The sequence below is a fragment of the Camelus bactrianus genome, chromosome 19, assembly GCF_048773025.1.
Source record: "Camelus bactrianus isolate YW-2024 breed Bactrian camel chromosome 19, ASM4877302v1, whole genome shotgun sequence".
In the NCBI taxonomy this organism is placed as follows: Eukaryota; Metazoa; Chordata; class Mammalia; order Artiodactyla; family Camelidae; genus Camelus; species Camelus bactrianus.
The window spans coordinates 46,219,091-46,245,113 of NC_133557.1; the positions used below are offsets into that span (position 1 = coordinate 46,219,091).

The following is a 26,023-nucleotide window of genomic DNA, read 5'->3' on the forward strand; positions in this document are numbered from 1 at the left end:
CCATGGCCTCCACTAACAGATAAATACACCTAATTGCCTAACCCCCAAAAAGAGCCCCAAAGAAAAGGAAAAGAGAAATTTCTTTATGAAAGAAATCTGATATTAAATTTCGATTAAATACTTTAAAAAAAATAGAAACAAATGAGTGACACAAGCGATAATGCCCGTGAGATAAATCTGCGGTTGCTGCTGGCAAGTCCCCATGTCCCACTTGGGAAAATCTGAAACATCCTTCTCACCACTCAGAGTCATCCTCAGCCCACACCACCCCTCCCCCTGTTAAATGCAGGAGCACAGCCAGGGCCTGGCCTTTGCTCTCTCTGTGTCATCACGGTGAGAAAGGATGGAAGGGAGCAGAGCACAGCCATTCAAGGAAGGCCACAGCAATTAACATCAAAATGGTGAAGGATTCAAACCCCAATAGGCCTTGAGGCTCAGGATGAAGAGATTTAACTTCTAGCAGAACTTGAGCATCGTTATACACCCACTGTAATAGTAACATGGTGAATAACACACCCCCAGGCACCATGGCAGTCCCAAGGCTAGCCACAAAAGGTCAAAGGGTGGGAAATGGCCAACTCCCTGGGAATTCCAACCCCTTGCCGTTAGGCAGGTCCTTCTACTTATTAGCATAGGAAACCACCAAGCACATGAAAACCAGCAACACAGCGCCACCTCGCGGGCACCCCTCTCTCTCCCTCTTCGGAGAAGGCCCACACTCTGTCTGTGGAGTGTGTACCTACTTTTTTTTTTAGTTAGCATTAAAGATTTTTATTTCAAAATACAGACGTTTTCTAAGCATTACAGCCAACAGATTACACTTAAAATTCAGCAATGCTTTGTTTACACTTTAGCCCTAGTTCAAACAGATTTCATGCTCAAAAAAAAAAAAAAAGAAAGAAAGAGAGAAAGAAGAAATTGAAAAAAATAAAAAACCCTGCCATATTTGAAAGAATTAAGTTAAACTATGGTCAAATTTCACACAAAATAGAGAAAATGCTCAGAAAGGGTTTTATATCTGGAACCATCCCTTGAAAACTTCTTCACATTCTTTTTTTTTTTACATTTTTTATTGATTTATAGTCATTTCACAATGTTGTGTCAAATTCCATTATTCAGCACAATTTTTCAGTCATACATGCACATATTAACACTCATTGTCACACTGTTTTCTTTGTTAGTTACCATAACACTTTGTGTAAATTTCCCTGTGCTGTACAGTATAATCTTGTTTATCTATTCTACAATTTTGATATCCCAGTACCTACTTTTAATCTGAGCATCAAACCCCAAAACCTCGTGGTGTTTGTCTTGCCTTTCAATGTATCTATCTGAATAAATCTACCTTTACTCAGCAGTGGCTTGCTTTTGAATTCTTTCCTGCATGAAACCAAGGACCCACATCTGGCGGAGCACATTCCAGGGGCTCTACCAAAGCCTGGGGCAGAGCCCTTCTCATGCTCCATGTTTTTTTTTGTATCAACAGGACTGGATTTTGAAGGGAGATCTGAGGCCCGAGCTAAGGGACAGAAGCAGCCACCAGGGCTCGAATTGGCGGGCAGCCCCTCCCCCAGCAGGGGCCTGGGGTCTGCTCAGTTCTCTGTGGTTCTCTGTTGTGCTGACACCCCAGCCACAGAGCGTTCTCCCTAGGCCTATCCCCACAAATCCCTTCTCTCTGAAATACAAGCACATCATGTCACAGTCCTCTTGTTCAACCAGGAAATGTTCAGCCCACATTTTTCTTCCCCAGTAAAAACCTAACTGTCCTCCCTCTGATCCCACCACTTCTTTCTTTGTGACAACTCTGCACTCCCCACACACCATCCTGAACGCAGGTGCCTTGCTGGCTGGGACCGAGATGTTTCAGTCTCACACAGCCTGCGTCCTTTCACTTTACCCTTGCTACCTTAAAAAAGTCTTTCCTGAGTCTCCCACCCATCTGATTCTGAACTTCACAAAGTGCTGAGGTTACAGTCACTATGTGCATACATCCCTGGTTTTGGCTAGGTTTCCTTCGCAAGATCTTCATTAAGGAGCTGCTTCAAGACGTTTAAAGAGGCTAGTCTTACATCTGAGCAGATGAGCCTGCATAAAATTTAAATGGCTTTGAATAGACTGTTAACCAGGGACAGAGAGGTCGCAGGTCCTAGTCAACAGTGTCATGAGGCAAAATGTTCTTCAAAGGCTCAGAGTGGCTTCTGAACACGGAGTCGGCAGGGAGGAGGTGACAGGCAGTGAGTGGGGTGAGTGACACAGGGTACGCTCCCCCAGCTGGGGAAGAATTGGGTTTTTTTCTATTTTTCCAAAAAATTTCTTACTATCTTTTTCTCCTATTGTCACATACCATTTCCTATGAATTAAGAAAATCAATGTCAGTCATTTGGGCCACTTGGGAGAACTACACTATGCCATTCACAGGGCTGGGACATGACAGCCACACCAGTCTAAGTTTAAAGACAAGCGGGGTTATTTCCATGGTGATCACGGGCATGCAGCAAACTTCCCAGCTTCAATTACCTCATCTCAAAGGTGGGGCCAATAAAACTACCTAGCAAAATGCATGATGATTATGGCCAACATCTGTTTACTAGGTAAGTGACCATGACAGCTGCCACTTAATGGGGAATGAGAATGATCAACGAGGCCCAGTCTACCTGGTCACACGCGCCCTGCCTTCCTGCCTTGGTGCAGCAGCAGAGCTTGTTTAGCTTCCCAGAGCAGCCCCGATGGGAAAGATCCCAGCGCTGCACGGCGAGGCGTGTTCCTTTCCTTCTCAGAGCTGATCACAGTTTGCAGTCATCTGTTTTTATGTTTATCCCTTTTGTAACTGCCTCCCCTCCGGAGTTTTGCTCAAGCAGCACAGGGCCTGGTGTGTCTTGCTGCCTGCTGGATATTCTGTGCTGGGTGACAGTCGACCCCACGTCTGGCTCTGGTGCTTAACGAAGAGGGTAGAAGGTCCAGGGGCCCATGCCAAAACGAGGCCCCTGCACCCAAAATTATGGTCTGACTTTGGGTAAATTACACAGTCTTCTTTACCCTGAGATTCCTCATCTGTCCATGAAAATAACTGCCCATGGCACACAGAGTTACAAGGATTAATAGAAATCACCAAATTCACAACGTATTCAAGGGGCCACCAGTGTACCCTCAACAGACACATGCTGCCTTTACGGCTCTGACACACACGAAGCGGGGCGGCCGCACACAGTGAACACTGCTAAGTGCCAGTGTGTTAAGTGCTTCATGTGTTCTCTAATACTCTTTACAACTTACAAGAATCCCAGGAACAAACAAATATTATCATGCGCATTTCACAGAATCACCAACAGGTTAAGAGAGGTTACATTCTATTCTAAGGCCCTATGGTGAGGAAATGGCGATTTAAACCTGAATCTGGGCCCAGACTTGGGCTCCATTTCTTTCCCATCCACCTGACCACTTGCCTATGAAATCCACCTGTCCAATACACAATTTCCAGCTGGCCAGCTCTTAAATGCATTGTGTTCCAACTTTTGTCAATGTTGGTTAATTACCATAAATTGTTCTCAGAAACCACTACAGAAAAGGTGGAATCACTTCCCTGCCCACAAAGGAGAGGAATTCTGCCTTTCCTTCTCCTGTAATGCGCAGAAAGCCTTCCCTACACCACCAAATCCTTTTGTATCCTTCCTCCATGTTTATGTTTGCACACGGCTTATTAAAGTAGAAGGCAGCTGCAGTAATTCCATCTCGGTTGCTTTCCAAGGTTGCAGATTATCCATAGTCAGTCTGTGAAAGAAATTATTACAATGTGAATGAAAATACTGCAACCATGTCAGTAAACAAGAATGCTGAAACCAAGTCATCAGCTGCTGCTAACACACCCCAGCGAGGACAGGCCTGCAGCCCAGCCTCTGCAGCCACTCACAACGGTGCCCTCTGAGCAGACTCAGAATAAGAAAGGACAGGATACTGGTCCTAGATAGCTAGGTGGTTGTCTAAAGAATGTATTCAGTGAGTCCAAATGTTTGCTTCCTCCCATACATAGAAAAGCACTAAATTCTTGAACTTGACATACCTGGCTTTCTTTAGATAACAAGCAATCTTTTATTGTTCCAACTTCCCGGTCTTTGTTGTAAAGCTCCTATATATCCTAGTTCCTCCCGAACCTCTTCTGAGCAGTCCCTCAGAGCGATCTGAGAGGCTGTTATCCCAGCTCAAGTCCTCCTGCCAAATAAATCATAACTCTTAACTTTTGGGCTGCACATGTATTTCAGTCAACAGTTTTGGAAACCATGAAGGGACCCAGAGCAGACTTCTCTCCAGCTGAACTCTCCGAGGAACCGGAGCCTTGGTACCAGCAGTGGCCCTTTGTGCCCGTCTGCCTCCTCGGGGACTCCAGATGAATTTGGGCGAGTCTCTCCTGGTTCTCGGATCTCCCATATTGGTTGATGATCCTGAGTTTTATTTGGCGGTGTATCCAGGTACCTGGCCCTCCAGTTGAAAGATACTGGGGGAGAATTACCCACCCAGTGGAGACATGCTGGGTGGGGCCTGGTTGAAAGATAACAGGAAACACCCACCTTGAGAAGACGTCCAAAGTGGGGCTGGTGGAAACTTACCAGGAAAACACTCACCCAGTGGAGACTTCCCGAGTTGGTCCAAGTTGAAAGACACTGGGTTCAGGACTGAGTGGTTAGGTAAGAGGCTGGTCTAATGTTTTCCTCAATTTGGTTACCTCTACTGAATTTTTCAGGATAAAAGTAAAACTCTTATGAGGAACCTTTCAACTCCAAAAATGGGACCCTCCTCCTGGCTGGTAACAGCTTTCTCCAGTGACAGAGAAACTTACAGGATTGGTAGAGGCAAATACTTCATGCCATATAGTTGTCGCTGCGGGAAAACTTACTAGCAATTTTATTTTGAGAACCCGACTTTAGAATGGGGAATAGAACTTTCAAAAAAAGAAAAAAAAAAAAAAACAGAAAAGAAAAAGAAATGACAGACTGCCAGCGTCCAACTAATACCACAGCCAGGTTTACATATGTACAAAACTTACAACATTAATTGCAAAAAAACAAATAAACAAACAAAAAAATAAAACAAAACCTCACTCTGAAAGTAACTAACCAGGACTGTTAAAAACATTTTTGGGAATTCTGAAATTATAAAACAAAATCCCCTTTAGGGGGAACTTGGATTTTTTTTCCTATGTCCTTGAAATGAAAACGTTTTATCTTTCTCTGGGTATTTTATTTTTGTGTACGTATATATATATGTGTGTTTCCTTTTTTTTTAAAGGAAACCTTGGACTCTGCCATACAAAAGGTAGAAATATTGTGTACATATGGTGGCCACGCAAATAAATTGGGATTCTCATCAATCCTTTGATTGTACCAATTTTCAGATATTTTGCCATCTTAACCTTTGTTTCATCAGCATGTACCACAAAGGCCTTTAGCTTTTGGAGAGTAAACTTTTGAATTTTATTTAGGCAACACACCCACTCTCATGTGGAAAAGCCTCTTCATCTTATTGGTGTAAAATCTAAATATATATATATATTTATGGCCATATGTTGGATCCTTTAATTTGGAAAAACTTTTAAATTGGTGAAAGTTGAAAGAGCTCTCATTATAAACATCTGTTTTATTGGTACCTATTAAAATCAAGTTTAAAGGTCGAAAAATATATCTAATGTTTAACCTAAGAACTTAGTTAAAAAAAAAAAACTGGTTTCAAAAGCTACATTTGTGTTTTTCCTTTCCAATCAATGGTTTTAGACATGCTAATAAAAACTTAGAATACTTAATGTTAATTAGGTTGAATAAGTGGAAAAAGGATTGTAAAGATGTAGGAAAAAAAAAAGATAAGGGGCTTATCCCAAATGGATAAATATTTTTATATGGTTATTTTGAATGAGATAAATAAAATGGACATTTTTGCATTTACATACATGTTTTTGATACTACACTACGTAAAGTTAAAAAAAAAAAGAGCCAAAGATATCACCTACTACCCCCAACATTAAAGTTCAAACAAGTCCGTTTTATTTACCACAGTTTAAAATATATTTATTTATAGGGCTAAAAAAAATATATATATATATATATAAATATATATAGACTGAAATACTTGATCAATGATTGGGACAACAGACCTATTAATCAAATTGAAAATCGAGAAGGGCCTAAGCTCTTTGGCTCAAACTTTGGGATCCCAGAGACATTTCTATAAAATAAGATACAATGCACGGAAAAAAAAAAGGCTTTTGACACTCCTTCTAGAAATAAGAATTATTGATTAAACATAATAAATATAAAATTAAAGGTATAAGATTTAATAAAATTTAGATAAAAGTTTGTAAAATTGGTATATTAAATGGGCTTTGTATAAACATCTTGCTTAATTATGTTTTGGGATAGATAAGTTTCAACGGAAAAACGCTTCCTCTTCTTGGTATTACAAGGCTGGGCACGTATCTGTCCCTCAGAAAATATTAATTGAACACAGTAAAGGAAACCAATAGAGTTACATGAGCCGTCCAATAAAACGTAAAACTAAAAACTAATATTCAGTAGCTAATAAAAAATATAATAAGAGGTTTACCCTGGGTTTAACTTATAACTCAAGGAAAAGAGACCTTACTAAATGCCTTATGCAAGCTTTCAAAGGCAAGATAAAGTAAACCTTAAAGTTTTAAACATGGAATTCTTTGTTTACAGCTCTTCTCACTGATACAAAGAAGCAAATTAAGGAGATACAATTGGACCTGCGTGACAGAGAAATTCTCTGGGGAACTGGAAGCGTGTGTCTTTGTCTTGCAGATCAGAAATGTAAATACAGAAACAGTGACCTAGGACTGAGCCTAATTAGCTCAACGAGATAAAACTCAGGGCCAAAGAAATTTGTGGCATTTTACAACTCAGAACCCTGATGGGTCCTTAAGACTTTGTCAAGAAATCTTAAATGTCTGTTTCATAAATAGTAAGCCTTAGTGATTTGAGCAAGCAAATTCAGTTTACTCCAACTATTATTATACTTATCTCAAAAGTAAGTTTTAAAGTGAAGCTATGAAATCTGTAGCTTTTGTCTGTTTATAAGCCTGCATACCCATTGTAGATGTGAAATAATTCTACAGCTGAAAAAATAAAAATCAAAGTCAAAGAGCTCTGCTTAATTGGCGTAAAAAATAAGAGCTTACAAATTAAGTAGTTTTAAAATAAAAACTGACCAAATTGACCTTCAGCTTCACGTGAACTGGAAAATATTCAATATTAAGATAATATTTGATATTGTTTAGTTTAAGTATGTTCTAATTAATATAGACATCTTCAAAGTCAACAATATTAAGTATAGTACTTTTACTGAACCTAGGTTTAATGAAAGTCAAATAAGATCCTGTTATATCTGGTGCAGATTTGTTAAAAAAAATAATAGTAATGTGGTGTGGTAAAATTTAAATAAATTAAATGCAAATGAGATGAGAGCTTTGGGTAAATTTTTAAAATATATTTTTAAAATGTATGGTTAAGATAATCTCTAAATGTTTGATATCTTTAAATTCTAGAGTTGTGCTACATTAAGTTAAATGATAGGATTTTATTAAATAGCTATGCCATTTTCAGATAAAATAAGATTGTAATATGAATTACTTAACATTTAATTCCTCTTACAGAGAAAATAAAGGTGTTTAGAAATATTAATAAATGGTTGGTGCCACCCTGAAATGGTCTCTATTATTAAGGGAATGATCTCAGTATCCTAGGAAAGTAAGATAAATGTGTAAAGGAAGATATAAGAATGGAATTATATTTTGTTAATGAAAAATAGTGATTTTCTCCTGAAGCTGGTTACTTCTGAATGGAAAAGAAAATAAGGAACAAACTAATATAAGTATAGAAAGCTGTGGAAGGCTTGTGGAAGAGGAACCCTGAAGAAAGGGATTTGTACGTGGTCGGAATTGGCTAAGTTTAGAATCAACTTGGGCAAATTAAATGAAACTTGTACAAGAGTAGATATGGTCTACTCTCTGTTAAGAGGACAAAATTGTCTTGAAATGTTAATCCACCTTCAGTAACAAATTGTAAAGCTTCTTATACCACTTACCTGATCTGTTCTGCCTTTACCTTTGACGTATTTTCTTAATGAATAAGTACTACTTTACAGTGATCTATATGTTTACGTGACCAAGTGTTTTGAAATCTTTTAACAAGCTCCCCAAATATCAATTTCTAATTAAAGTTCTTTTAATCTCCAGTTAAGTTTGGGAAGCTACAGAGGGCCCTGAAACATCCCAAAGAGAGATTTTAAACTAGTAAATTTATTTGGCATGTTAAATACATGGTATTGTCAAATGAATAATAAATCTTCAAAGGTTATATTGTATGAGAAAACATTATTAATATAGATACTCTAGAAATTATATGGACTCCCTAAAATTCTGGCATATCTAAAATGTTACCAGTCATATTTCTGGTTATAGTGACCAGGTTTTTTTTATCGATTATAGTGTAACGGTGTTTAACCATGCTTTTAAATTTTTGTCATTTATAGACAATTAATTGTTTTCTTCTGATGATTTTGCAAAATGCTTTCTCTTCAAGGAGATTTACTGGTTTCTAATAAATTTCAAACTATAGCACTGAACTAAACTCAGTACGAAATTTTAAATGTCTAATGAAAAGTGATTAAAAAATTAGTAACATGGGACTGAGTAAACTGGTGAATATGGTTATACTTTTTGATTTTGTCTGAAATACTACTGGCTTTTAACCTGTTTCCCTGACATAAAGAAACTCTTCTCCTTAACTAGTTATGATTCACAGAAATTTGATAAACTATACTTATGTAAGCAGACTTGGAACAGTTATCTTTTCTCTCTATCTGATCCCTCAAGAGACTAAAATCTCTTAGGTCCCCAGTGGCTCTATCAGACAAATGAGGAAGATCACCTCCTAACAGATATAGGAATCTCAAGGTGTTTTAAGGATTTTAAAGAGAATTTACCTAAATGTGTAAGGCAGAAAACCATGACAACACCTTGATGTGGCTTTCCTGGCCTTAGAAAACCTTATTAACATTCTACCCTGAGAGTCTTTATTAAAAGTTCCAACACAGCCAATTTAAAAAAGCCTATATGATCAAATAATCAGACTTAGCTTGTAAACAAATTAATCTTGATTTTACTATATTTGAGAAAAATGAGGGTAACTTTAGAGAGAAAAAAAATTATATTTTAGTGGACATTAATTTCTAATTTTGTTGATTGAGGTCTATATTTACTAAGACATTTCCCAGATCATTCCTTGCTGTTATGTCACATTGCTGTAAAGGTTAATTGAATTATGAAAAGAATACTCTAGGTTTGTTTCTGAAGCTCAGTCATCTAACCTTGGGTAAAGTTCCAATGCCCCATGACCTGCAGCCAGGGGATTGTACATACTGGAACAGGCATGACTTAAAGAACTGTCTCCAACCTGAATGTAAGGATCCTTTATCAGGTACTCTTAACTAGACCGTACATACCAAAGCTGAAGGAAATGGACTTTTGGATTCATTTCCTATCAGAAACATCCCCTGCAGTGCACTGGCCTATAGAGCACTGCTCACCTTAAAACAATGCCCAAATGAAGAAAAATCTACCCAGGCCAGGATGAGAAGACGACGACATCTGAGGTAAGACAGCTGACCCAAGACACCGAACCAGGCCTGTATGCCAATTACTTTGATAATTTCTCCTACCTTTGATTATGAACTACTCCAACTGTTAAGTTCATGGTAAATTACCTATGTCTAGTACTTCTGTGTTACCTTGGTGGGTTTCCCTACTCCAAGGCTCTAACTAGATAGCCCTCAGAAACATTACTCTAAAAAGGAAATTATAGTTCTGTTTAGGCCACTGTTGATCTTACAAGGTGGGAGACCTCACCTGGCTAATTAATACCTGCTCTGACCCTGACCATAAATATGAAATTTCTCATAAGATCACTCAAACTCAATCGGAAACACAAGCAAAATTTTAACCCAAAAATATAACTTCTTGACTATTAAATTCTTATTCGTGACTTTATTAACTTTACTAGCTTTATTACTTATATCCTGTCTATATAATAAAATTGTTGTCTGTTACATTTCCCAATGTGTAACTAGGCCTACAAGATTGATGATGGCTAAACATCTTGAAGAAATAGAGAAAATTTATAACCTTGTATAAAATAATTGTAATAGAGTGATTCTAGGTATGGGAATGAGCAACAAAGGGCAAACATTTCCTGGATCATAATAGACTAGTAAGACAGGCGATCCAGAGAAATTTTAGTATCAACAGGTCCTGATAAAAAACCTAACACCTTGAATGGCAGCTCAGAATATTCTTCAACTTAACTAGGAATGAGCCATCCTAGCAGCGTGGGACAAAATTGGTCATGAAATGTCTCTCAAAATATTGGTCGAATTTAGGACAAAGGGGGAGCACTGTGAATGAAAATACTACAATGTGAATGAAAATACTGCATCCATGTCAGTAAACAAAGAATGCTGAAACCAAGTCATCAGCAGCTGCTGCCACCCCCCAGAGAATACAAGCCTGCAGCCTAGCCTCTCAGCCACTCACAGTGGTGCCCTCTGAGCGGACTCACACTAAGAAACAACAGGATACTGGCCCTAGATAGCCAGGGGCTTGTCAAAGAATTGAATTTAATGACCAAAACGTTTGCATCCTCCCATACATAGAAAAGCACTAAATTCTTAACTTGAGATACCTGGCTTTCTTTAGATAACAAACAATCTTTTATAGTTCCAACTACCTGGTCTTTGTTGTAAAGCTCCTATATATCCCAGCTCCTTCCCTACCTCTTGGGAGCAGTCCCTCAGAGTGATCTGAGAGGCTGTCCTCCCGGCTCGAGTCCTCCCGCCAAATAATACATAACTCTTAACTTTAAGGCTGAATGTTTATTTCAATCAAGTCCCAGAATAGACACAACTCATCAATTCTGTAATGGAACACACTGGATCAGGAACCAAAAGCGTGTTCTAGTCCCGAAAACCACGGGCTCCTCTTTCTTCCTGTCATTATACAATCCCACCAGAACTCATTACTTTGCTGTCTGCTCAGACCAAACTTAGAGAAGAGTCAACTCAACAGAGTGCCTTGCTATGGAGAACTCCCTGCAGAAGCAAGGCGGTCTGCCTGCCCTCCCGCATGCTCCGCTGACCCCTACTGTCATCCGTGAAGACCAGGCCAACTTAGCTGTTCCCGAGACCTGCAAAGTCCCACACATTAAATAAAAGCATTTTATTTTATACCATATGTTACGTATAAACCCATCTCTGAAAACAGCTTTGCCAGAAGCCCAAATCTTCAACATTAATCTGCAAAGGTAAATCCGGTCCCCAAGGGAAAACAAGTTTTATGACGATACTAAGGCCTCCAAAGTTCTCTCCACTAACTTCAACCAAACTGCCTGAAGGTCTGCAAATGCAGGCGGCTACATGTCTGCTTTTAAAGCAACCTCTTCCTACCCTCAGGTGCTACAATGTCCCTCTACGCCCTCCCATCTCAGGGTAAGAGCAGCCGCTGCAGAACCTTGCAGGGCAGCACTGACAGGACTGGACAAGGAGGATCAGAGCTAAACTAAGCCTTCTGATGACACGAGCCTGTCACTCTGTCACTTTACAGATCAAGATATATGTAGAGAGAGGTGGAGTGATACTGCTCAAAGTCACAAAGCTAATAAGTGGCAAAGTCTATAACTCTGCTCCTCCCTCCGGCGTGATGCCCCAGCTGGGACGCCCACAGGGTTCTCTAGTGCCTGCCTGACCAGTCCTTTCTTGTCACTCATAACCCACCACAGGGTCGGACCCTTGCCTGCCTTTTCAGCATCTTTTCCCTCCAGTCTCTCAGGAACAAGGCTGCTCAGGCCACTGTATGACTTCCGGGTTCCCAAACCCTCCTTGCTCAGGCTGGTCTTGCCTGTATTTCCGGCCCCCTGCTCAGAGGCACTTCCTCCCCTGCAGGAGGATGTTTCCACTCTCCACAGGCACACCCCTTCAGAGGAGCCCTCTTCTCGCCCTCAGAATGGCAGGTGTCCAGGCCACATCCCGAGCTGCCCCATTAGGACTGCGGGTGCCCAGGGACTAATCAGACTAGCAGCCTCAGAGCCAGGGATTATGCCCGGGTCACCCTGCAAAACTACTGCCCGCCTCACAGCCCCCAGCCAGCAGGTCACCTGGAAGTCACAGCAAGTGCCCCACCCAATCCTGAAGTCTCTTCATTTGCCAGCACCGCTGATGACTGGTCTCCAACCTTTGGTCAGTTTCGCACAAAACAGCAGCTTCCACTGTGAAGAGGGGGTTTTCGCTCCTCTGCCCCATCCTTACTGGAAATGTCAAGGGAAAGCAAAAGGCCTCTTCTCAACACTTTTCTGATGACATCCTCCCACCCAGAATACTCACATGCTCAAGAGAATTGGGTCCACTTCATTTTGTTTCCCTTACGCTAAGTGGCTCAAAACACTGCGGGATTCTTTCACTTTTGAGGGTATTTGTACTAAGTTTATAGGCTTTAATCTGTTTTTTGTCTCTCTTCAGTATCTCTAGCAGTTGCCATTTCTTAATCCCTTCAGCAGCCTCCCTCCCAAAATCTAGTCTAGGAATCAGCTGTGATGAGGGGCCCGGGGGCAGTCACAGAAGATGCAACTAAGGCACAGAGAGGCTACAAAATTTGCCCAAGGTGATCAGCCTCAACCCACAACATTGTGTGCCCCGTCCCTCTTTTTAACTCTTATGCTAAACAAGCTTTTGTAGATTATGCTTATAAAGAGATGAGGTATCAAAATATATACAAGGACACACATCAACTCTAAGATGTTGATTAACTCCACTATTTTGTTTCTATTTGTTTTATTTCTATTAAAAAAATTAAGAACCTCTGCACTCAATATAACAAAATGTTACTGGGTTTTAAATCCAGAATTTAGAGGTTTTGTGTGTCATTACTCATGCTTATTTGTATGTTCACAAGACAAAATGATTTGAAAGTCTCTCTCCCCTCCCTCTACTCACTACTGACTCTCACCTGAGTTCCCAGACCACACATCGAGCAGCCTTTCATTTTACCCACAACTGAACTCATCAGTTTTCCCCCCCCCGAACTCCCTCTGCAAGTTTCCCTCATAAAAGCACAGCAGGACCATCATTTACCTGATTAATCCACCCAGAAAACTGGGCCTTACTCCATCCTACCTTCACAGACAGCATTCATCCTTTCCTTTTTACCATCTAAACTTGTCTTCAATCTGTTCTCTTTTACCCACTAACTGTCTCACCGCTCAAGTGGAAGCCACCAACACTGCCCAACTGGACCCACGAGTCTCCCAAGTGGGCCCACAACCGCTCTCCCCTACTTGAGTCAAATGGGATTCTGTCAGTCCCGCGCTTATAGGACTCTTTTCAATCCCACAGTTCTTAGAAGAAACTCCCAGTTCTTCACCTGATGAAGGTCTTTGCCATCAAACTGTCAGCTCAGGGAGGGCAGGACACTCCCTCTCTCCTCGGCCCCGCCCTCTGGCAGAGCATCAGCATGGGAGGACCTGCTGAGCTACACCAGCCTGTATTCTAAACCTGGTCTTGATTTCTTAGCAAACTGCTTCACTTATCCATATAAATCCAAGGTAGATTAGAAAGATTTTAGATGTTGAACTAGACTTTTGATTTGGGGATTTTGCACTAGCAACCTGCAAGTACATGTTCTAATGATTCTGTCTTCTAAAAACCACACCCAGATTTAAGTAGTACTTGTGGAATGTCTTCGGAGTAAAAGGGACTGTACTTTAACAGAATTTATGTTTTATAACTTGAACAACCCAGACAGGGTCACAAATGGAACTGCCTCACAAGTGACAGAAGACAGGTGAGAGGCATATAGCAACAGGTCACATAGATGGTAAGAGCAAAGTTAGTTCTCCAACCCCCCCCAAATTTCCTCAAAGAACAGAAAACTCTGAATTTTGAAAGTAAAATATTATAATATAAAGAAATAAGATAAATAGTCCTCTTCATCAGGGTTTCAAGATCTGACTCCAGAATTTTTAGCAGGCTATACTGAATCCTAGCACAGAAAAATCAGATGGAATAGTGGTAAGTAAGTTTCAGAAAAACTGCAGTAATTCCTCCACTTGTAAGTGGACATACACTCACCTATCGAAGGTGAATGTAAACCGCATTCTGGAGAAATTTGGAAGCTCCCAGGCTCTGCTTCTGGATGGCAAAGACACGGACAGCTTTGAAGCATGCTTCTAACTGAGTCACCGGCATTCTTACACTGCAGGGGGAAACGGAGGCTCTCAGTTATGAGCAGAGATGTTCCTGTCGTGTCTCACAGCCCGTGCCTCTGGGACTCAGTGCCCTGCAGCAGCCCGGCCCCAGGCGAGGACACGCAGCATGGCCCACCCAAGCAGGAGGTGCACTGTGCTTGAGAAAGCCCATCCCCGATGGGGGCAAGAGGTGCTGGTGGGTTTATGTGAACCTATAAATGCTCACAGAAATACCCCTGCCTACATTCAAGTGATAAAATTAAGAGTAGCAGGCTATTTAACAAAATTTCAACTGTCAGTGGAAATTTTACCATTCCTTTCCGCTTGTCCCCTGCACTCTGAAACAGGCTTAGGCTCTCTCACACCTGCAGCTCTGATGCAATAGTTGTAAAGTCATTCTTTGCTGCAAGCGTCCTCGCTCCCCGTTTCGCTGTGAATGTCCTCCCTAACACACTCAGATGTCTTCCTGGATCTCTCCCTGAGTTCCTTGCTCCTGCTTCTCAGATCCTAAGATAAAGGACAAGTGAAGACACATGACCAGAAAAGGCACTGTGGACTTGAACAAAGTCCTCTGTGACCCCCTAGGTGAGTACTGCCCACCCCTTAATTTTGATTCTCAAGGTTCTGCCTAGGGTGACGCCCAGACAGCAGAGAGTCCTAGGTCATTAAAGGCTGTGTGTCTTGGGCGCGGGGACAGGTGCAGGAGCTGGTTCTGGAACCGGGCCCCTCCCCACCCCTGCTTCTCTCTCTCCGGAGGCCCCACTGCCAAGCCCCCAGGCTCCCTGATCTTCTGTCCTACTCTTCTACTTTACTCCAAGCCCCTTTCCTCTTCCTTTAGTCCCTAATTTTCCCCAGCTGGAGTGATTTTTCAATCACAGAATCTGAAAAAATTTCCTGCACCTGAAAAAGAGGTCTCCAGAGGTCAATGCCCATATGTTGGTTCCTGAAGAGAGCCCCTGGTTAGGGGGACTCTCACCAAGGGTCACGGGGCATTAGGCATGTTGCAGGGTCGACCACCCAGAACAAGAATTTGCTGTGACCCCAGGGCACGCACAGCATCCCTGATCACAAAAATGTATTTGGACCACTTATCCGTTATTAAGAAGCAAAAATAAAAAAATGTTGCCCATGTTTCTTAATAAAATTATTTATGAGGTGGAAAAAGGAATTGTAATAGAAAAGAACAAATTTGACTCCATATTAGATGTGTTCCTTTGGCTTTAAACCTCTGCCCTGTTTTCTAGGTTCAGACTTGCTAGCTCTGGAGCTTTTGTAAAAGAAAGTTGCCTTTAGCCTGAAATATCCAGGAGAGACTATTCTGCGGGCTCTGATCTTTAAGGATGTTAGCTCTTCTGCACTTACATATAGATGGCAAGTAGTAAAACAGAATAAACTTTGTTTATTTTTGGAGGTTTTACAGGGGCAGCATGATTTGACCCACATGGACAGTTGCAAGAACAAAGGACTCCAAGGAAAAACAATTCGTACAGCAAGAAGTTTGCAACAACCAACCACACCCTTGCCCCTTTTTAGTAAAAAAGGAGACTGAATTCTGACTTGGGGAAGAGGGTTCTCCAGGATATCAGTATGCCATCTTCTGAGTCTGCCAGCTTTTCAAATAAAGTCACTATTCTTTGCTCCAACACCTCATCTCCTGATTTATTGGCCTGTCATGCAGCAAGCAGAATGAGTTTGGACTTGGTAACAAAATGACTGCATTGGTGGTAGTATGTCTCCACTGTTTCCTTATTTCCAATATGTCACAACCTATCAATTTTATATGCTGTTTAACAACACAACCAAAAAACCTATGTTAGGGAATTGATTCTACGAAAAGAAAGTTATTTCTACTCCTTCAAACCTTTTTTCTTTTCTATTTTATTTTGTTTTGCTTATTGAAAAGAAAATAAAAGTGAAATCATTTTATTTCATGTATTTTTGTTACAACTACATATTTTAACTTCTACAGAAAGATTTAAATTGCATTATAAAATTGTTCATATATTAATATAAAGATATATACACAATCAATGCGGATTAGGAAAGGAATGGATATTTACTAAAAATCCACTGCACATCCAATCTTTTACAAGCATATCCTGGAATATAATAAGCTCTAGAATCCAGGGGTCCCCCACCCCCTTTCTCCCTGCCGAGTGCCTTAGTAATCAACAACCAAGGCACCATCATAGAGCCACGCGATCTGTATTTTAGGTATAAATGAGGAAATTAGCTCATTCAATTCTAAAACAAAAACCTTAAAATAAATAGTGAACTTATTTACAAACAAAGAAATTTGAACACAAATAAGTACAGTTTCTTCCCCAAGGTCACTAAGCTAATAACTGGTAAAGGCAGGATTTGAGCTCATCTGCCTGATTCTAAACACTAAGGTGGAAAACACATTTGATTGTGGAGGGTCCAGCAGCAAAGCCTATCACCCTATCTTTATTCAGATCTAGCCTTAGACAGCCTGAGACAGCACCCCATTCCTATGGAACTCGAGGGCTAATGATAACACAAAGGATTTTATATCCAGTAGTTTCTTATGTCTCATTTATATAAAGTGTCAGCAGGTCAGCAGAAAAAACTCTGGGAAATATGAGTGGGTACAGAGCTTTTTGCTGATTAGTAACTTTATTTATCAGAACAGAGTGACCTTCCCATGAGAGGCCACATGGACCTTAACTAAAGGCAGGTGAGCAATGAAAACTACAAGACCCTGGAACTCAAGCAAGAAGGATCACTGCCATCCCCCACCAAGTTGCCTCTTCACCCGCGTGGGCACAATGGCAGAAGATCCAGGTTCTTGTCCAAGTTACACTATCATGGATTCTCACCCATAAACAGTTATGACTCTATGCTGTCTTAAGTCCTTCCCAACTCAAATATGATGACACCAATATCTGAGCAGAATATCTATGTCTCCACTTCCTCTCTTCTGTTAGGAGAATAATTCTATGGCCACAAAGCAGAAATCCAACTAAAAACACCATGCATGAAGCCAGGTGAAAGTCTGCGTAAGACACTTTGCTCTCACGGTCAGTGAATGAAAACTCAGAATAAGTGGTTCTTCTTCCTCAGTAAGTGGGAGGTAGCCTGATTTTGTGTGTGCGTGTGTGCGCGCGTGTGTGTGTAAATCAAATACAATGAATTCTGGGATGTGTACAGATTTTTTTATGTTACTGTCATTTCAAGAGGATGAGACCACCTTTAAAGAAATTTGAATCTAGTGTTCTGAGATATTCTCAGGCTCTTTTGGTGGAGGAGGGGAAAGGGGAAATGAAAGGAGGAAAGAAGTAAATGAAGCAAAGGAGTAAGAATACTGCTAGTGAAAGGCAAGACATTAATTTTGTTCCTACTTGCATCACACACAAATTAGGGACTGGCTTTCCCCTGATGTCTTATCGAGCACTGAGTTGCAGAAGAAGAGGCAATAGCCCATTTCTCACTGAACTTGTGACAGTACGTGGCATCTTATAGACACAAATCGTTTACCCTGATCAAACACTCTAGCAGCAGACCGTAATTCTCCTATTTTGAGACACAAGAAAACAGGAGTTCAAAGCGGGTATATAACTTGACAAAAGTCAGAGGACCAGTAAACAAGAGAGGATGAATTCAAACTCAGATCTGAATGCAGAGTCTGCTCTTCCCACTCCCAGGGCTGGAAAATCCTTAAAACACAGGCTCCCCAGCTCCGCTGCAGTGCTCCTGGTACCAAGGATGTCCCATGGCGATGGTCTCCAGTTCTCACAGTCACAGCGCTCTGTGCAGCCAATGGCCTCCATCGGACCTTGATCATCTACCTGTCACGCCCAACAGGCTTCTCGATAAAGGCAGGAAAGCTGGCTTTCAAGTGCATAAAAAGCCATCCCTGGTCTTACCTGGGCTCTTCAGAGGCCTCTCCAGCCTAAAGGCAGCCATGAAAATGCTCACAGTTTGTACATGAGCCACACTACCTCTCTCCATCAGTGTCCCCAAATATACTACTTAGCTATGACCATTTTGATAATCTTCTAAACAAATTTTTAAAAACAGAAAAGAAAGGATTCTGGAACAAGTATTTAATACTTACAATTTTAAATGACAAGTTACAAAGTGAGTATTGACAAACCGATTCTGCCTTCCTAGGTGTCAGTTTAAAGAGTTAAAAAATATAATAACAAAAAATTCTTACTTACAAAATTAACTAAAACATAAACAATATTCTGGGCTAAACTCAAAAATAATGCCCATGTTCTACATGGAGAAAACTACAGGACTGTACTGAGGGGTAAAGTAAGAGATGTGAATGTAGAGACATCAACATATTGCATGGAGGAAAGCAGTTTTGTAAAGATGAATGTTCTGTTAAAGATAATTCAAAACTTACTAAAAAATCCTATGAAAACCCTTATCTGTTTTTTTTTTTAACTTGAACAAAGTATTTTAGAATTCTTCAGGAATAATAAAGTCATAATACTAGCCAACAAAAATTGGGATGGAAGAAAAGAATCAAAACAAATCACAGTGTCAGATATTAAATAAATTTTTACAATATGTAAGTTATGGTGCTGGAGTAATAAAGTAAGATTGACAGAAATAAATCATGAGCTCAAAAAGAGACTTTAGTGTACATAAGTATTTTGTACATGTGGGATTTCAAATCAAAGAACAAAGTATGAATTCAATAATTGTCCTGGGATAATCAGAGAATCACCTGGAAAGAACAAATTATATTCCTGTCATAAAGACCACAAGAAAAATTACAGATAGTGATGCAAATATTAAAAAGTACTAATAACAGCAAATACAACTCTTTGCTCATATTAATTCAACTTCCTCTCACTATAACAAGTACTATTATCATCTCCATCTTAGAGATTAAAAAACCTACAGAAGAGATTTGTACCATTATAAGAAAGTATTTCTAAAACAATACCAAAAATAAAACCCAAAAAGAAGACATTTACTATCTTAAGTATACTTTGAGCCACAACAAAAGTAAACCTACTGAACAAAATGAAAGGCAAGAAATGACAAGAAAAAGCCGTGTGTTACATATTGATGAAGTCAAGGGGTTAATGTTCATAACATACAAAGTGCTGTCACAAAGCAACAAGAAGCTCCCTCACTTAACTGTGTGCGAAGGACAAAAGGGATCATTCACTTTTTAAAAGTCAGATGGCTAATAAGTGAAAAATGCTGAATACCTCACTGGTCATCAAATGCAAACTAAAACAATGAAAAAGCACTTTTGCTCATCATATTGGCAAATATTTTTAAAAGTTGTTCTAGCTAGTGTCCATTTGTGAGAGAACAAACTGTGAGCAACGTGTTTGGAGGACGATATGTCAATGGATATGTAAACTCTGAAAAAAGTGTGTACACACAGACTCAACTCCCCTTCTAGGAATCGTTTCAATTAGAAAAAATCAATTCAAAAAGATGTACTCATCAGGATATTTTCACAGCACTGTTTACAATGATGGGAAGAAAAGCTGAAGTGAAATCAAATCCAGCGATAGAGAAATGGTTACATAAGTAATTCTACATCTTTTCATTCCCCACTGGAGAAGGAATTTCTAGAGTCACTTGAAAAGAGCCTGTGATGAATGTAATTGTCACATCCAGGGACTAAATTTCCAGAAGCCTTAACTAAAGGAATACTCATACGAGATCACAGGAATATTTACAGAAGAAGGATGCCAGTCAAAATCTTTTCTGACAGTGGAAAATGGAGAAAACTTAAGTGTCCAACATCAAGACAACGAAGCGGTAAATTACGGTGAGCTGTGGGCTCTGATGGGGCCAGCGTTTCAGCATGGTTTAGGGCCTTGTCCACAGCACTCTCCCACCAAAGGTGTCCTTGCACAAGAGAACACACCTGCACATCAGGGGACCCTCCACTCTATCTGAAAGGACCGAGTGAGTATGGAGTGGCAGGACGTCTATGATATACCCCTGAGTGAATAAAACAAGCTGCATAAAACATATATTATGGCCTTATTTTTCAATAAAGCATATATACACACACATATACATAGATTTCTCAGATTCGTGTATGTATCTATGTATGTATGTGTATATACATAGGCATAAATGTCATGAAATATATACACCACATTGTCAACAGTTTTGCCCTCAGGAAAAAAGGGGAAGGGATGTAGGGGCCTTTCAGTACCACCACAGTTCTCTTTCAGTATTTCAGTTAAATATACTTGGAATTTAAAAGTTTATTTAAGTCCGAAGTAAAATGGACGATGCCTCGACAAGACAGAATGCTATACTGGTCATTAAAAATCATGCCAGGGGAATTAGGATATTGTAGAAAAACATATAAAAAGCTGAATGGAAAATGGAGGTCTCCACACAGTAAACAGGCACAGAGTGCTCACTGGTTTTTATGAGAGAGTTGATACACACTGATGAAAAGAACAGAAAATAGATGTTAAAGTGTTAATTATTATCTCTGAGTAGTGGGATCAGAATAGCCTCTTTTGCCCCTTTTTTCAGACTTATTATATTAAATACACATTATTTTTCATCTGAAAAAAGCATTTTAAGATGTGTAGTACAACACACTGGAGAAAATACACGAGTACATACAGAAACAAGTAACTAGGAGACACCGCAGCAGCATCATTTAATGTAGAATGGGCGATCCTGATTAACACTGCACAGTTACATAAGGACACACTAAGTGAGAGCACCTGCTGTAACAGGGCGTGGCCCCCTTCTATTTGTCAGTTGTGTCTTCAGGGCTGAGGCAGTTCTGAGCACGGCCAGTGTCAGTGCGGGTGTCTGAATGGATGTCACTGGAGGTGAGGGCACCTGCAAGCCGAGAGGAAGAACAGAAATCATCCTCTGCTTTTTCTGTCTTGTTTCTTTGTTACTTTAAAAGAGAGGCACAAATAAGGTAAACTGTGAATCTTCCCTACTGAAATTTCAGTAATGAAACCGTTTTTAAAGTCTTCACAGCTTATATTCTGCTTATAACTGTCTTTTCAAAAAAGTATCATATTTATTAAATGTTAATTAACTCAATTAACTCCCTGTTGAAACCTTCTATTAAAGAACATGAAATGCCGTATGTAAAAGCACCACGCCTGCAGTGACTACCTTAGATGTCTTGACCGCAGTGCAGTCAGCCCGCACCATCCAGTGGCCCTGAGCTCCTGATGCTTCTAAGAGAGCACACTGCCGCCTCAGATGGAGAGAAACTGTGAAAACATTCTCTGAAATCTACAGCACTGACAAAACATAACTGACAAATCCCAGGTTCCTTTGAGGCGGTCATTTTCTGTTTCTGTCCAAACACCATCAATGAGCAGGACCACCCCATTCCTGAGCCATGGGACTCATGTGGGAAGGAGTTTTGGAGAAATTTCCATGTATAGAATGTAACCAACAATATGTAGAACTCTGACAAAATAAAAGATGAAATACTCTGATTTTGGAAGACACTCAAAATATTCTCCTAAGCCTTAGTAGCTGGAAAGGCTGGGCTTCTCCTCAGCCACTTATTTAGTTCACAGCCAGTGAGCATCTCCCACAAACCCTGTTTCCCTGTGTCTGCTGGGAGCCTCAGGCACACTCTTGTTGTCGATCTTATAAGTCACAGGGCAGAGGCGTGTGTCTCACGCCTGCAACCCTCACACAAGCTCGCCAACTAGACACAATGTCTGTACTTGGCCCCATTTTCTCACCTGTTTATTTGGTATCTGTTCTTCTGTAAGCTGCCTGAAGTGCTTGTTGGAACATGTCAGAAGAATGAGTGGGTAGATTAATGGACACATGGACAGGTGAGAGATGGGCAGACAGACAGAGAGACTGCAAGAAAAGGGGAACAAAGAAAATTTCCTATGCAAAACCCTCTTCTAGTCAGGGAAGAAAACCACCACAGAGAAGTGTGAAGAGGCAGGTAGCTTAGGGCTGTTTCCTGGATTCCATGAAAAGCCACACCAAGAGATGAGAGGGTAGAACTATAAATAATAAAAGAAAAAAAGCACGCATGCTTGAAAAAATATATCTACAATATGTACTTTCCAAAGAATAGATTCAAATTAGAAGAGCCCAATAACACAATCATTGGGTATTTACAGAAGTGAGAATCCCATCTCCAAACCACAAGTCTTCCCTTTGGAGCACTGAGAGTCTACACGGTGGGGCCATAAAGCCGTCTCCGCAAATCCATTCTATCCTGCACTTACGAGGAACGACCAGCTGTGCTCGGGCTGCCCACGTGCGCCATTTAAACACCACAGCACCTCTATGGGGGAGGGACGCCTAGCGAGCCCGTCTTTGCAGGACAGGAAACAAGTCCAGGAGAGGCTAAGCTGACCTAACATTTCTCCATCTCACAGGACTGGTCACTCCAGAGCAGGACTCGAACTCGGACCCACGTTTGTAACCACGGTACTAACGTGCTCTGTGTGCTTTTTGTGTGTATAATACATTTTTTTCTGAAATGAAAGGATATTTAATAAGTGTTCGGTTGTCTTGTCTATCTCATTAGCTCACAATCAATCTTTATACTGTTGAATTGTACTCTTTTCCCCTGGAGAAAGGAACGGAAAGAGCAGGGGTCAGAATGAGGTGGGGCTCCATTCTTTATCTGTTACCTCATCTCATCCAAGTCCCCAACGAGGGAGAAGGAGCAAATGTTGTCTTCAACTTTTAAAGAGAGTGCTCCACTGATGGTGACTTAACTCCAAAACCAAGGCTGGGGGCAGGGACATGCAGCAACCAGAGCAGTATCACCTGTAGGAAGGTGGAAAAAGCTCATGGGAGGGCTCAGGGGATCAGCCTGATTTAATTTCAATCGATAAAAGAATAACACACTCTAAAAATACTAGCATGCAATGGATTTCCTTTCTTATCATTTAGCAAGTTTCCACAGTGCACATGTAAGATTATCGTGAACCAGTGAAAAGAAGAGTCTACAGACAGGGAAAATCAATGCCACAGGCAGGCTGAAACCCAGGCTGGAGGAAAGGAAGGGAAAGGGCATCATTATGAATAGGGGAAAGGCTGGGAAAAATACATCATTACAAGGACTCTCAAGCATCATTCAACAATCATATTATCATTCATTCAAGAGAGAGTTACTGAGGTCCTATTTTGTGCAAGATTTTACACAGGGCAAAGCAAGAGTGCAGCATCCATGGTGGCAGCAAGTGGTGGGGCTCAAATACACTTCTGATCCCGGTACCTGGCACACTTGTCCTCAGTATAAAGGCAAAGAAAAAAAAGTAAAGTAATGCTCTGTAAACTCAAAGCATTGTTGAAAAAAATTAAAGAAGACCTAAATACCTGGACAGACACACCACGCACATTCCTGGTTCAGAAGACAGAGCTCTTGGAATGGCAGTGCTCCCCAGAGCAATCCATACATACAACGTGGTTTCAATCACAATCCCAGCGGGTTCCACTGCAGAAACTTACTACCTGCTGCTACAATTCACATGGGAATTCAAGGGTCTCAGTAATCAAAATGTGTTTGAAAAAGAACAACGTGAGAGGACTTGTAATTCTCAATTTCAAACCTTACAACTGTATCTCTAGGTGAGGTTAGAGGCCATTTTTAAGTTATTATTGTGTTTATCCTTATTTTCTAAATTCTCTACAATGAAAATAACTGTTACAATAAGAAAAATAAAAAGTAAGGTATCTTTTAAAACATGCACACCGATTCATTCATTGGGAAAATAATATTTTAACTATAAAGAGGTAAACAAATATCTAGTGAAAAAGGACTACTTAAAACAAGAGTGCATTTATATTTTTCATAAATTGAAAACTGAAAAGTACAAACACATCAAGTTTCTAGGGAGACCGGTGCAACATATTAATAGTTATTTTCAAAAATTCTAATTGAACAATGAAAACTCAATAAAGGGAAAATCGTGATTGACAGCCAACTGCAAACACATGGAGAGCAAAGGCCTAGAAATCACAGTTCCTTTAACTCTGCTACTAACTCAATAGGAGAGGAAATTCCTAATTGAGGGAAGAGTGGAATCCCATGCATAAGACAGGATACACAGTACAAACTGCACTAGAATCGGGGGTGATTTTCTTAGAAGTATTCTAAGGCTACAACATTGCTGAAAAATTATAAAAACACTGACAGACAGATTAAAACACACAGTCATATATATTATATAGAAACATATGAAGTCTGCTCCCATGTTGCATAGAAATACAAACAGATTTGTTCATTTATGGGCACTGATTACTTTATCCCAGGTAGAATATTTCAACTAAAACAAATAATCAATAATACACTCCTCTTGTCAAATCTAGTTGATAAGTTACTCTGCTATGTAAACATAATGTGTCTAAGATAGATCTAAAATTACTGAAAAAGATCTTTTTATGCTTTCTTAAACTTTTCTCAAAATTGCAAGCTTAATTTTAAAGTAGATCTGAGTAGTATTTCTATATGATCTTTTCCCTCGTGAAATGAACAACAGAGTCTGTTGTCAAAATTATGTCCTTACAATGATTCACGAGCACCGTATCCTAAGAAAACTGCTGGACAGCAAGGCACTATCCAGACACTGTGACAAAACAAAATGAAACACAAGGATGACAGTGACCCTATTCTGGAGGGCTTATAATCTATTCCAACACCGGGGTTTTTATTTGATTGGTTTGATTTGTTAGAAAAATAAAATCACTCAAGTACTTTCTTCTTTGAGCATTCTGTAAGTAATGACTCTGTTTTTAGTGTCATGAGCAGGAAAGAGTTAAGCATGACTTGATTAGTTCAACTAGCAACAATCATCACTGGAAATTGAGTAATAAAGAAGTAAACTGATAGCAATGCTTCTGCCTACATGAGACCTAAAATAAACCTACACTGATCTCTGCAAGGAAAATGAGGAGTTGAGTTCCCCAATGAGAAAACAAACTAACAAGAAATCAAAAAAGGAAAGACTTTTTCCATAACGATTCCAGGAAGGAGTGGAGCATGGTGGTGAAGAGCACAGATGCTGGGGACAATCATGAGGGTCTGAACTCCCACAGCACTGGGTAGCTGTGACACTGATATGTCAGTGAAATTTTCTGCATCTCAGTCTCCTATCCATAGACTGGGGACAACAACAGCACCCGTCTCCTAGAATGGTCCTAAGAATTAAGTTATTTTATATATAAAGGTTTAAATAAAATACCTCAGATTATAAATATTACCCCAAAACACAAGGAACAAAGAAAACAGTGATAAAGTGGAATTCATCAAAATGTAAAACTTTTCTTCAAAGGACACCATCCAGAAAGTGAAAAAGCAACAGGAGAAAATTTTTTCAAATCATTTATCTGATTAGGAATTTTTATCTTCAAATTAAAAAAAAAAAATTCCTATACTCAACAATAAAAAGGGAACTCAATTAAAAAGTGAATAAAGCATTTGAAAATGTATTTTTCAAAGAAAATATACAAATGGCCAATAAGCACAATCAAACGATGTTCAATATCATTAGCTGTAATGGAAATCAAGTCAAAACCACTAGGAGAAACGGCTTCACACTCACTACAATAGGTTATAATTAAAAAAAAAAAGAGTAACAAGCTCTAATGAGGACACAGAGGAAGCGGAGCTCGCAGCCTTTGCTGGTGAGGATGTAATGCTGTGTGGCCACTTTGGAAAACAGCCTGGCAGGTCCTCAGAGATTTGAACATTTGGTTTATGAATGACCCAGCCTTTCTGCTCTCTGGGCACACACGTAAGAGAACTGAAA

The 26,023-nt window shown here is 40.1% G+C and overlaps 1 protein-coding gene across 2 annotated transcripts in view; it reads right to left on the reverse strand.

Annotated features, from left to right (window-relative positions):
• Positions 1-414: 414 nt before the first annotated feature.
• The window catches only part of LOC141574106 (trafficking protein particle complex subunit 9-like), a 59,837-nt gene continuing 34,228 nt past the window's right edge, over positions 415-26,023 (reverse strand). Inside the window, exons 5-8 of one of the 2 annotated variants that reach the window (XR_012500783.1) lie at positions 20,990-21,110; positions 14,179-14,302; positions 4,058-4,206; positions 415-3,768 (exon numbers count right to left, since the gene is read on the reverse strand). Coding sequence is in view for 1 of the 2 variants with exons in the window: in XM_074347866.1 (XP_074203967.1) it covers positions 21,092-21,110 (19 nt within the window). In the remaining variant the exon portion in view is untranslated. Of the gene's footprint in view, positions 3,769-4,057; positions 4,207-14,178; positions 14,303-16,216; positions 21,111-26,023 lie in introns of those variants that run through there. The other variant, XM_074347866.1, reaches the window with a different exon arrangement.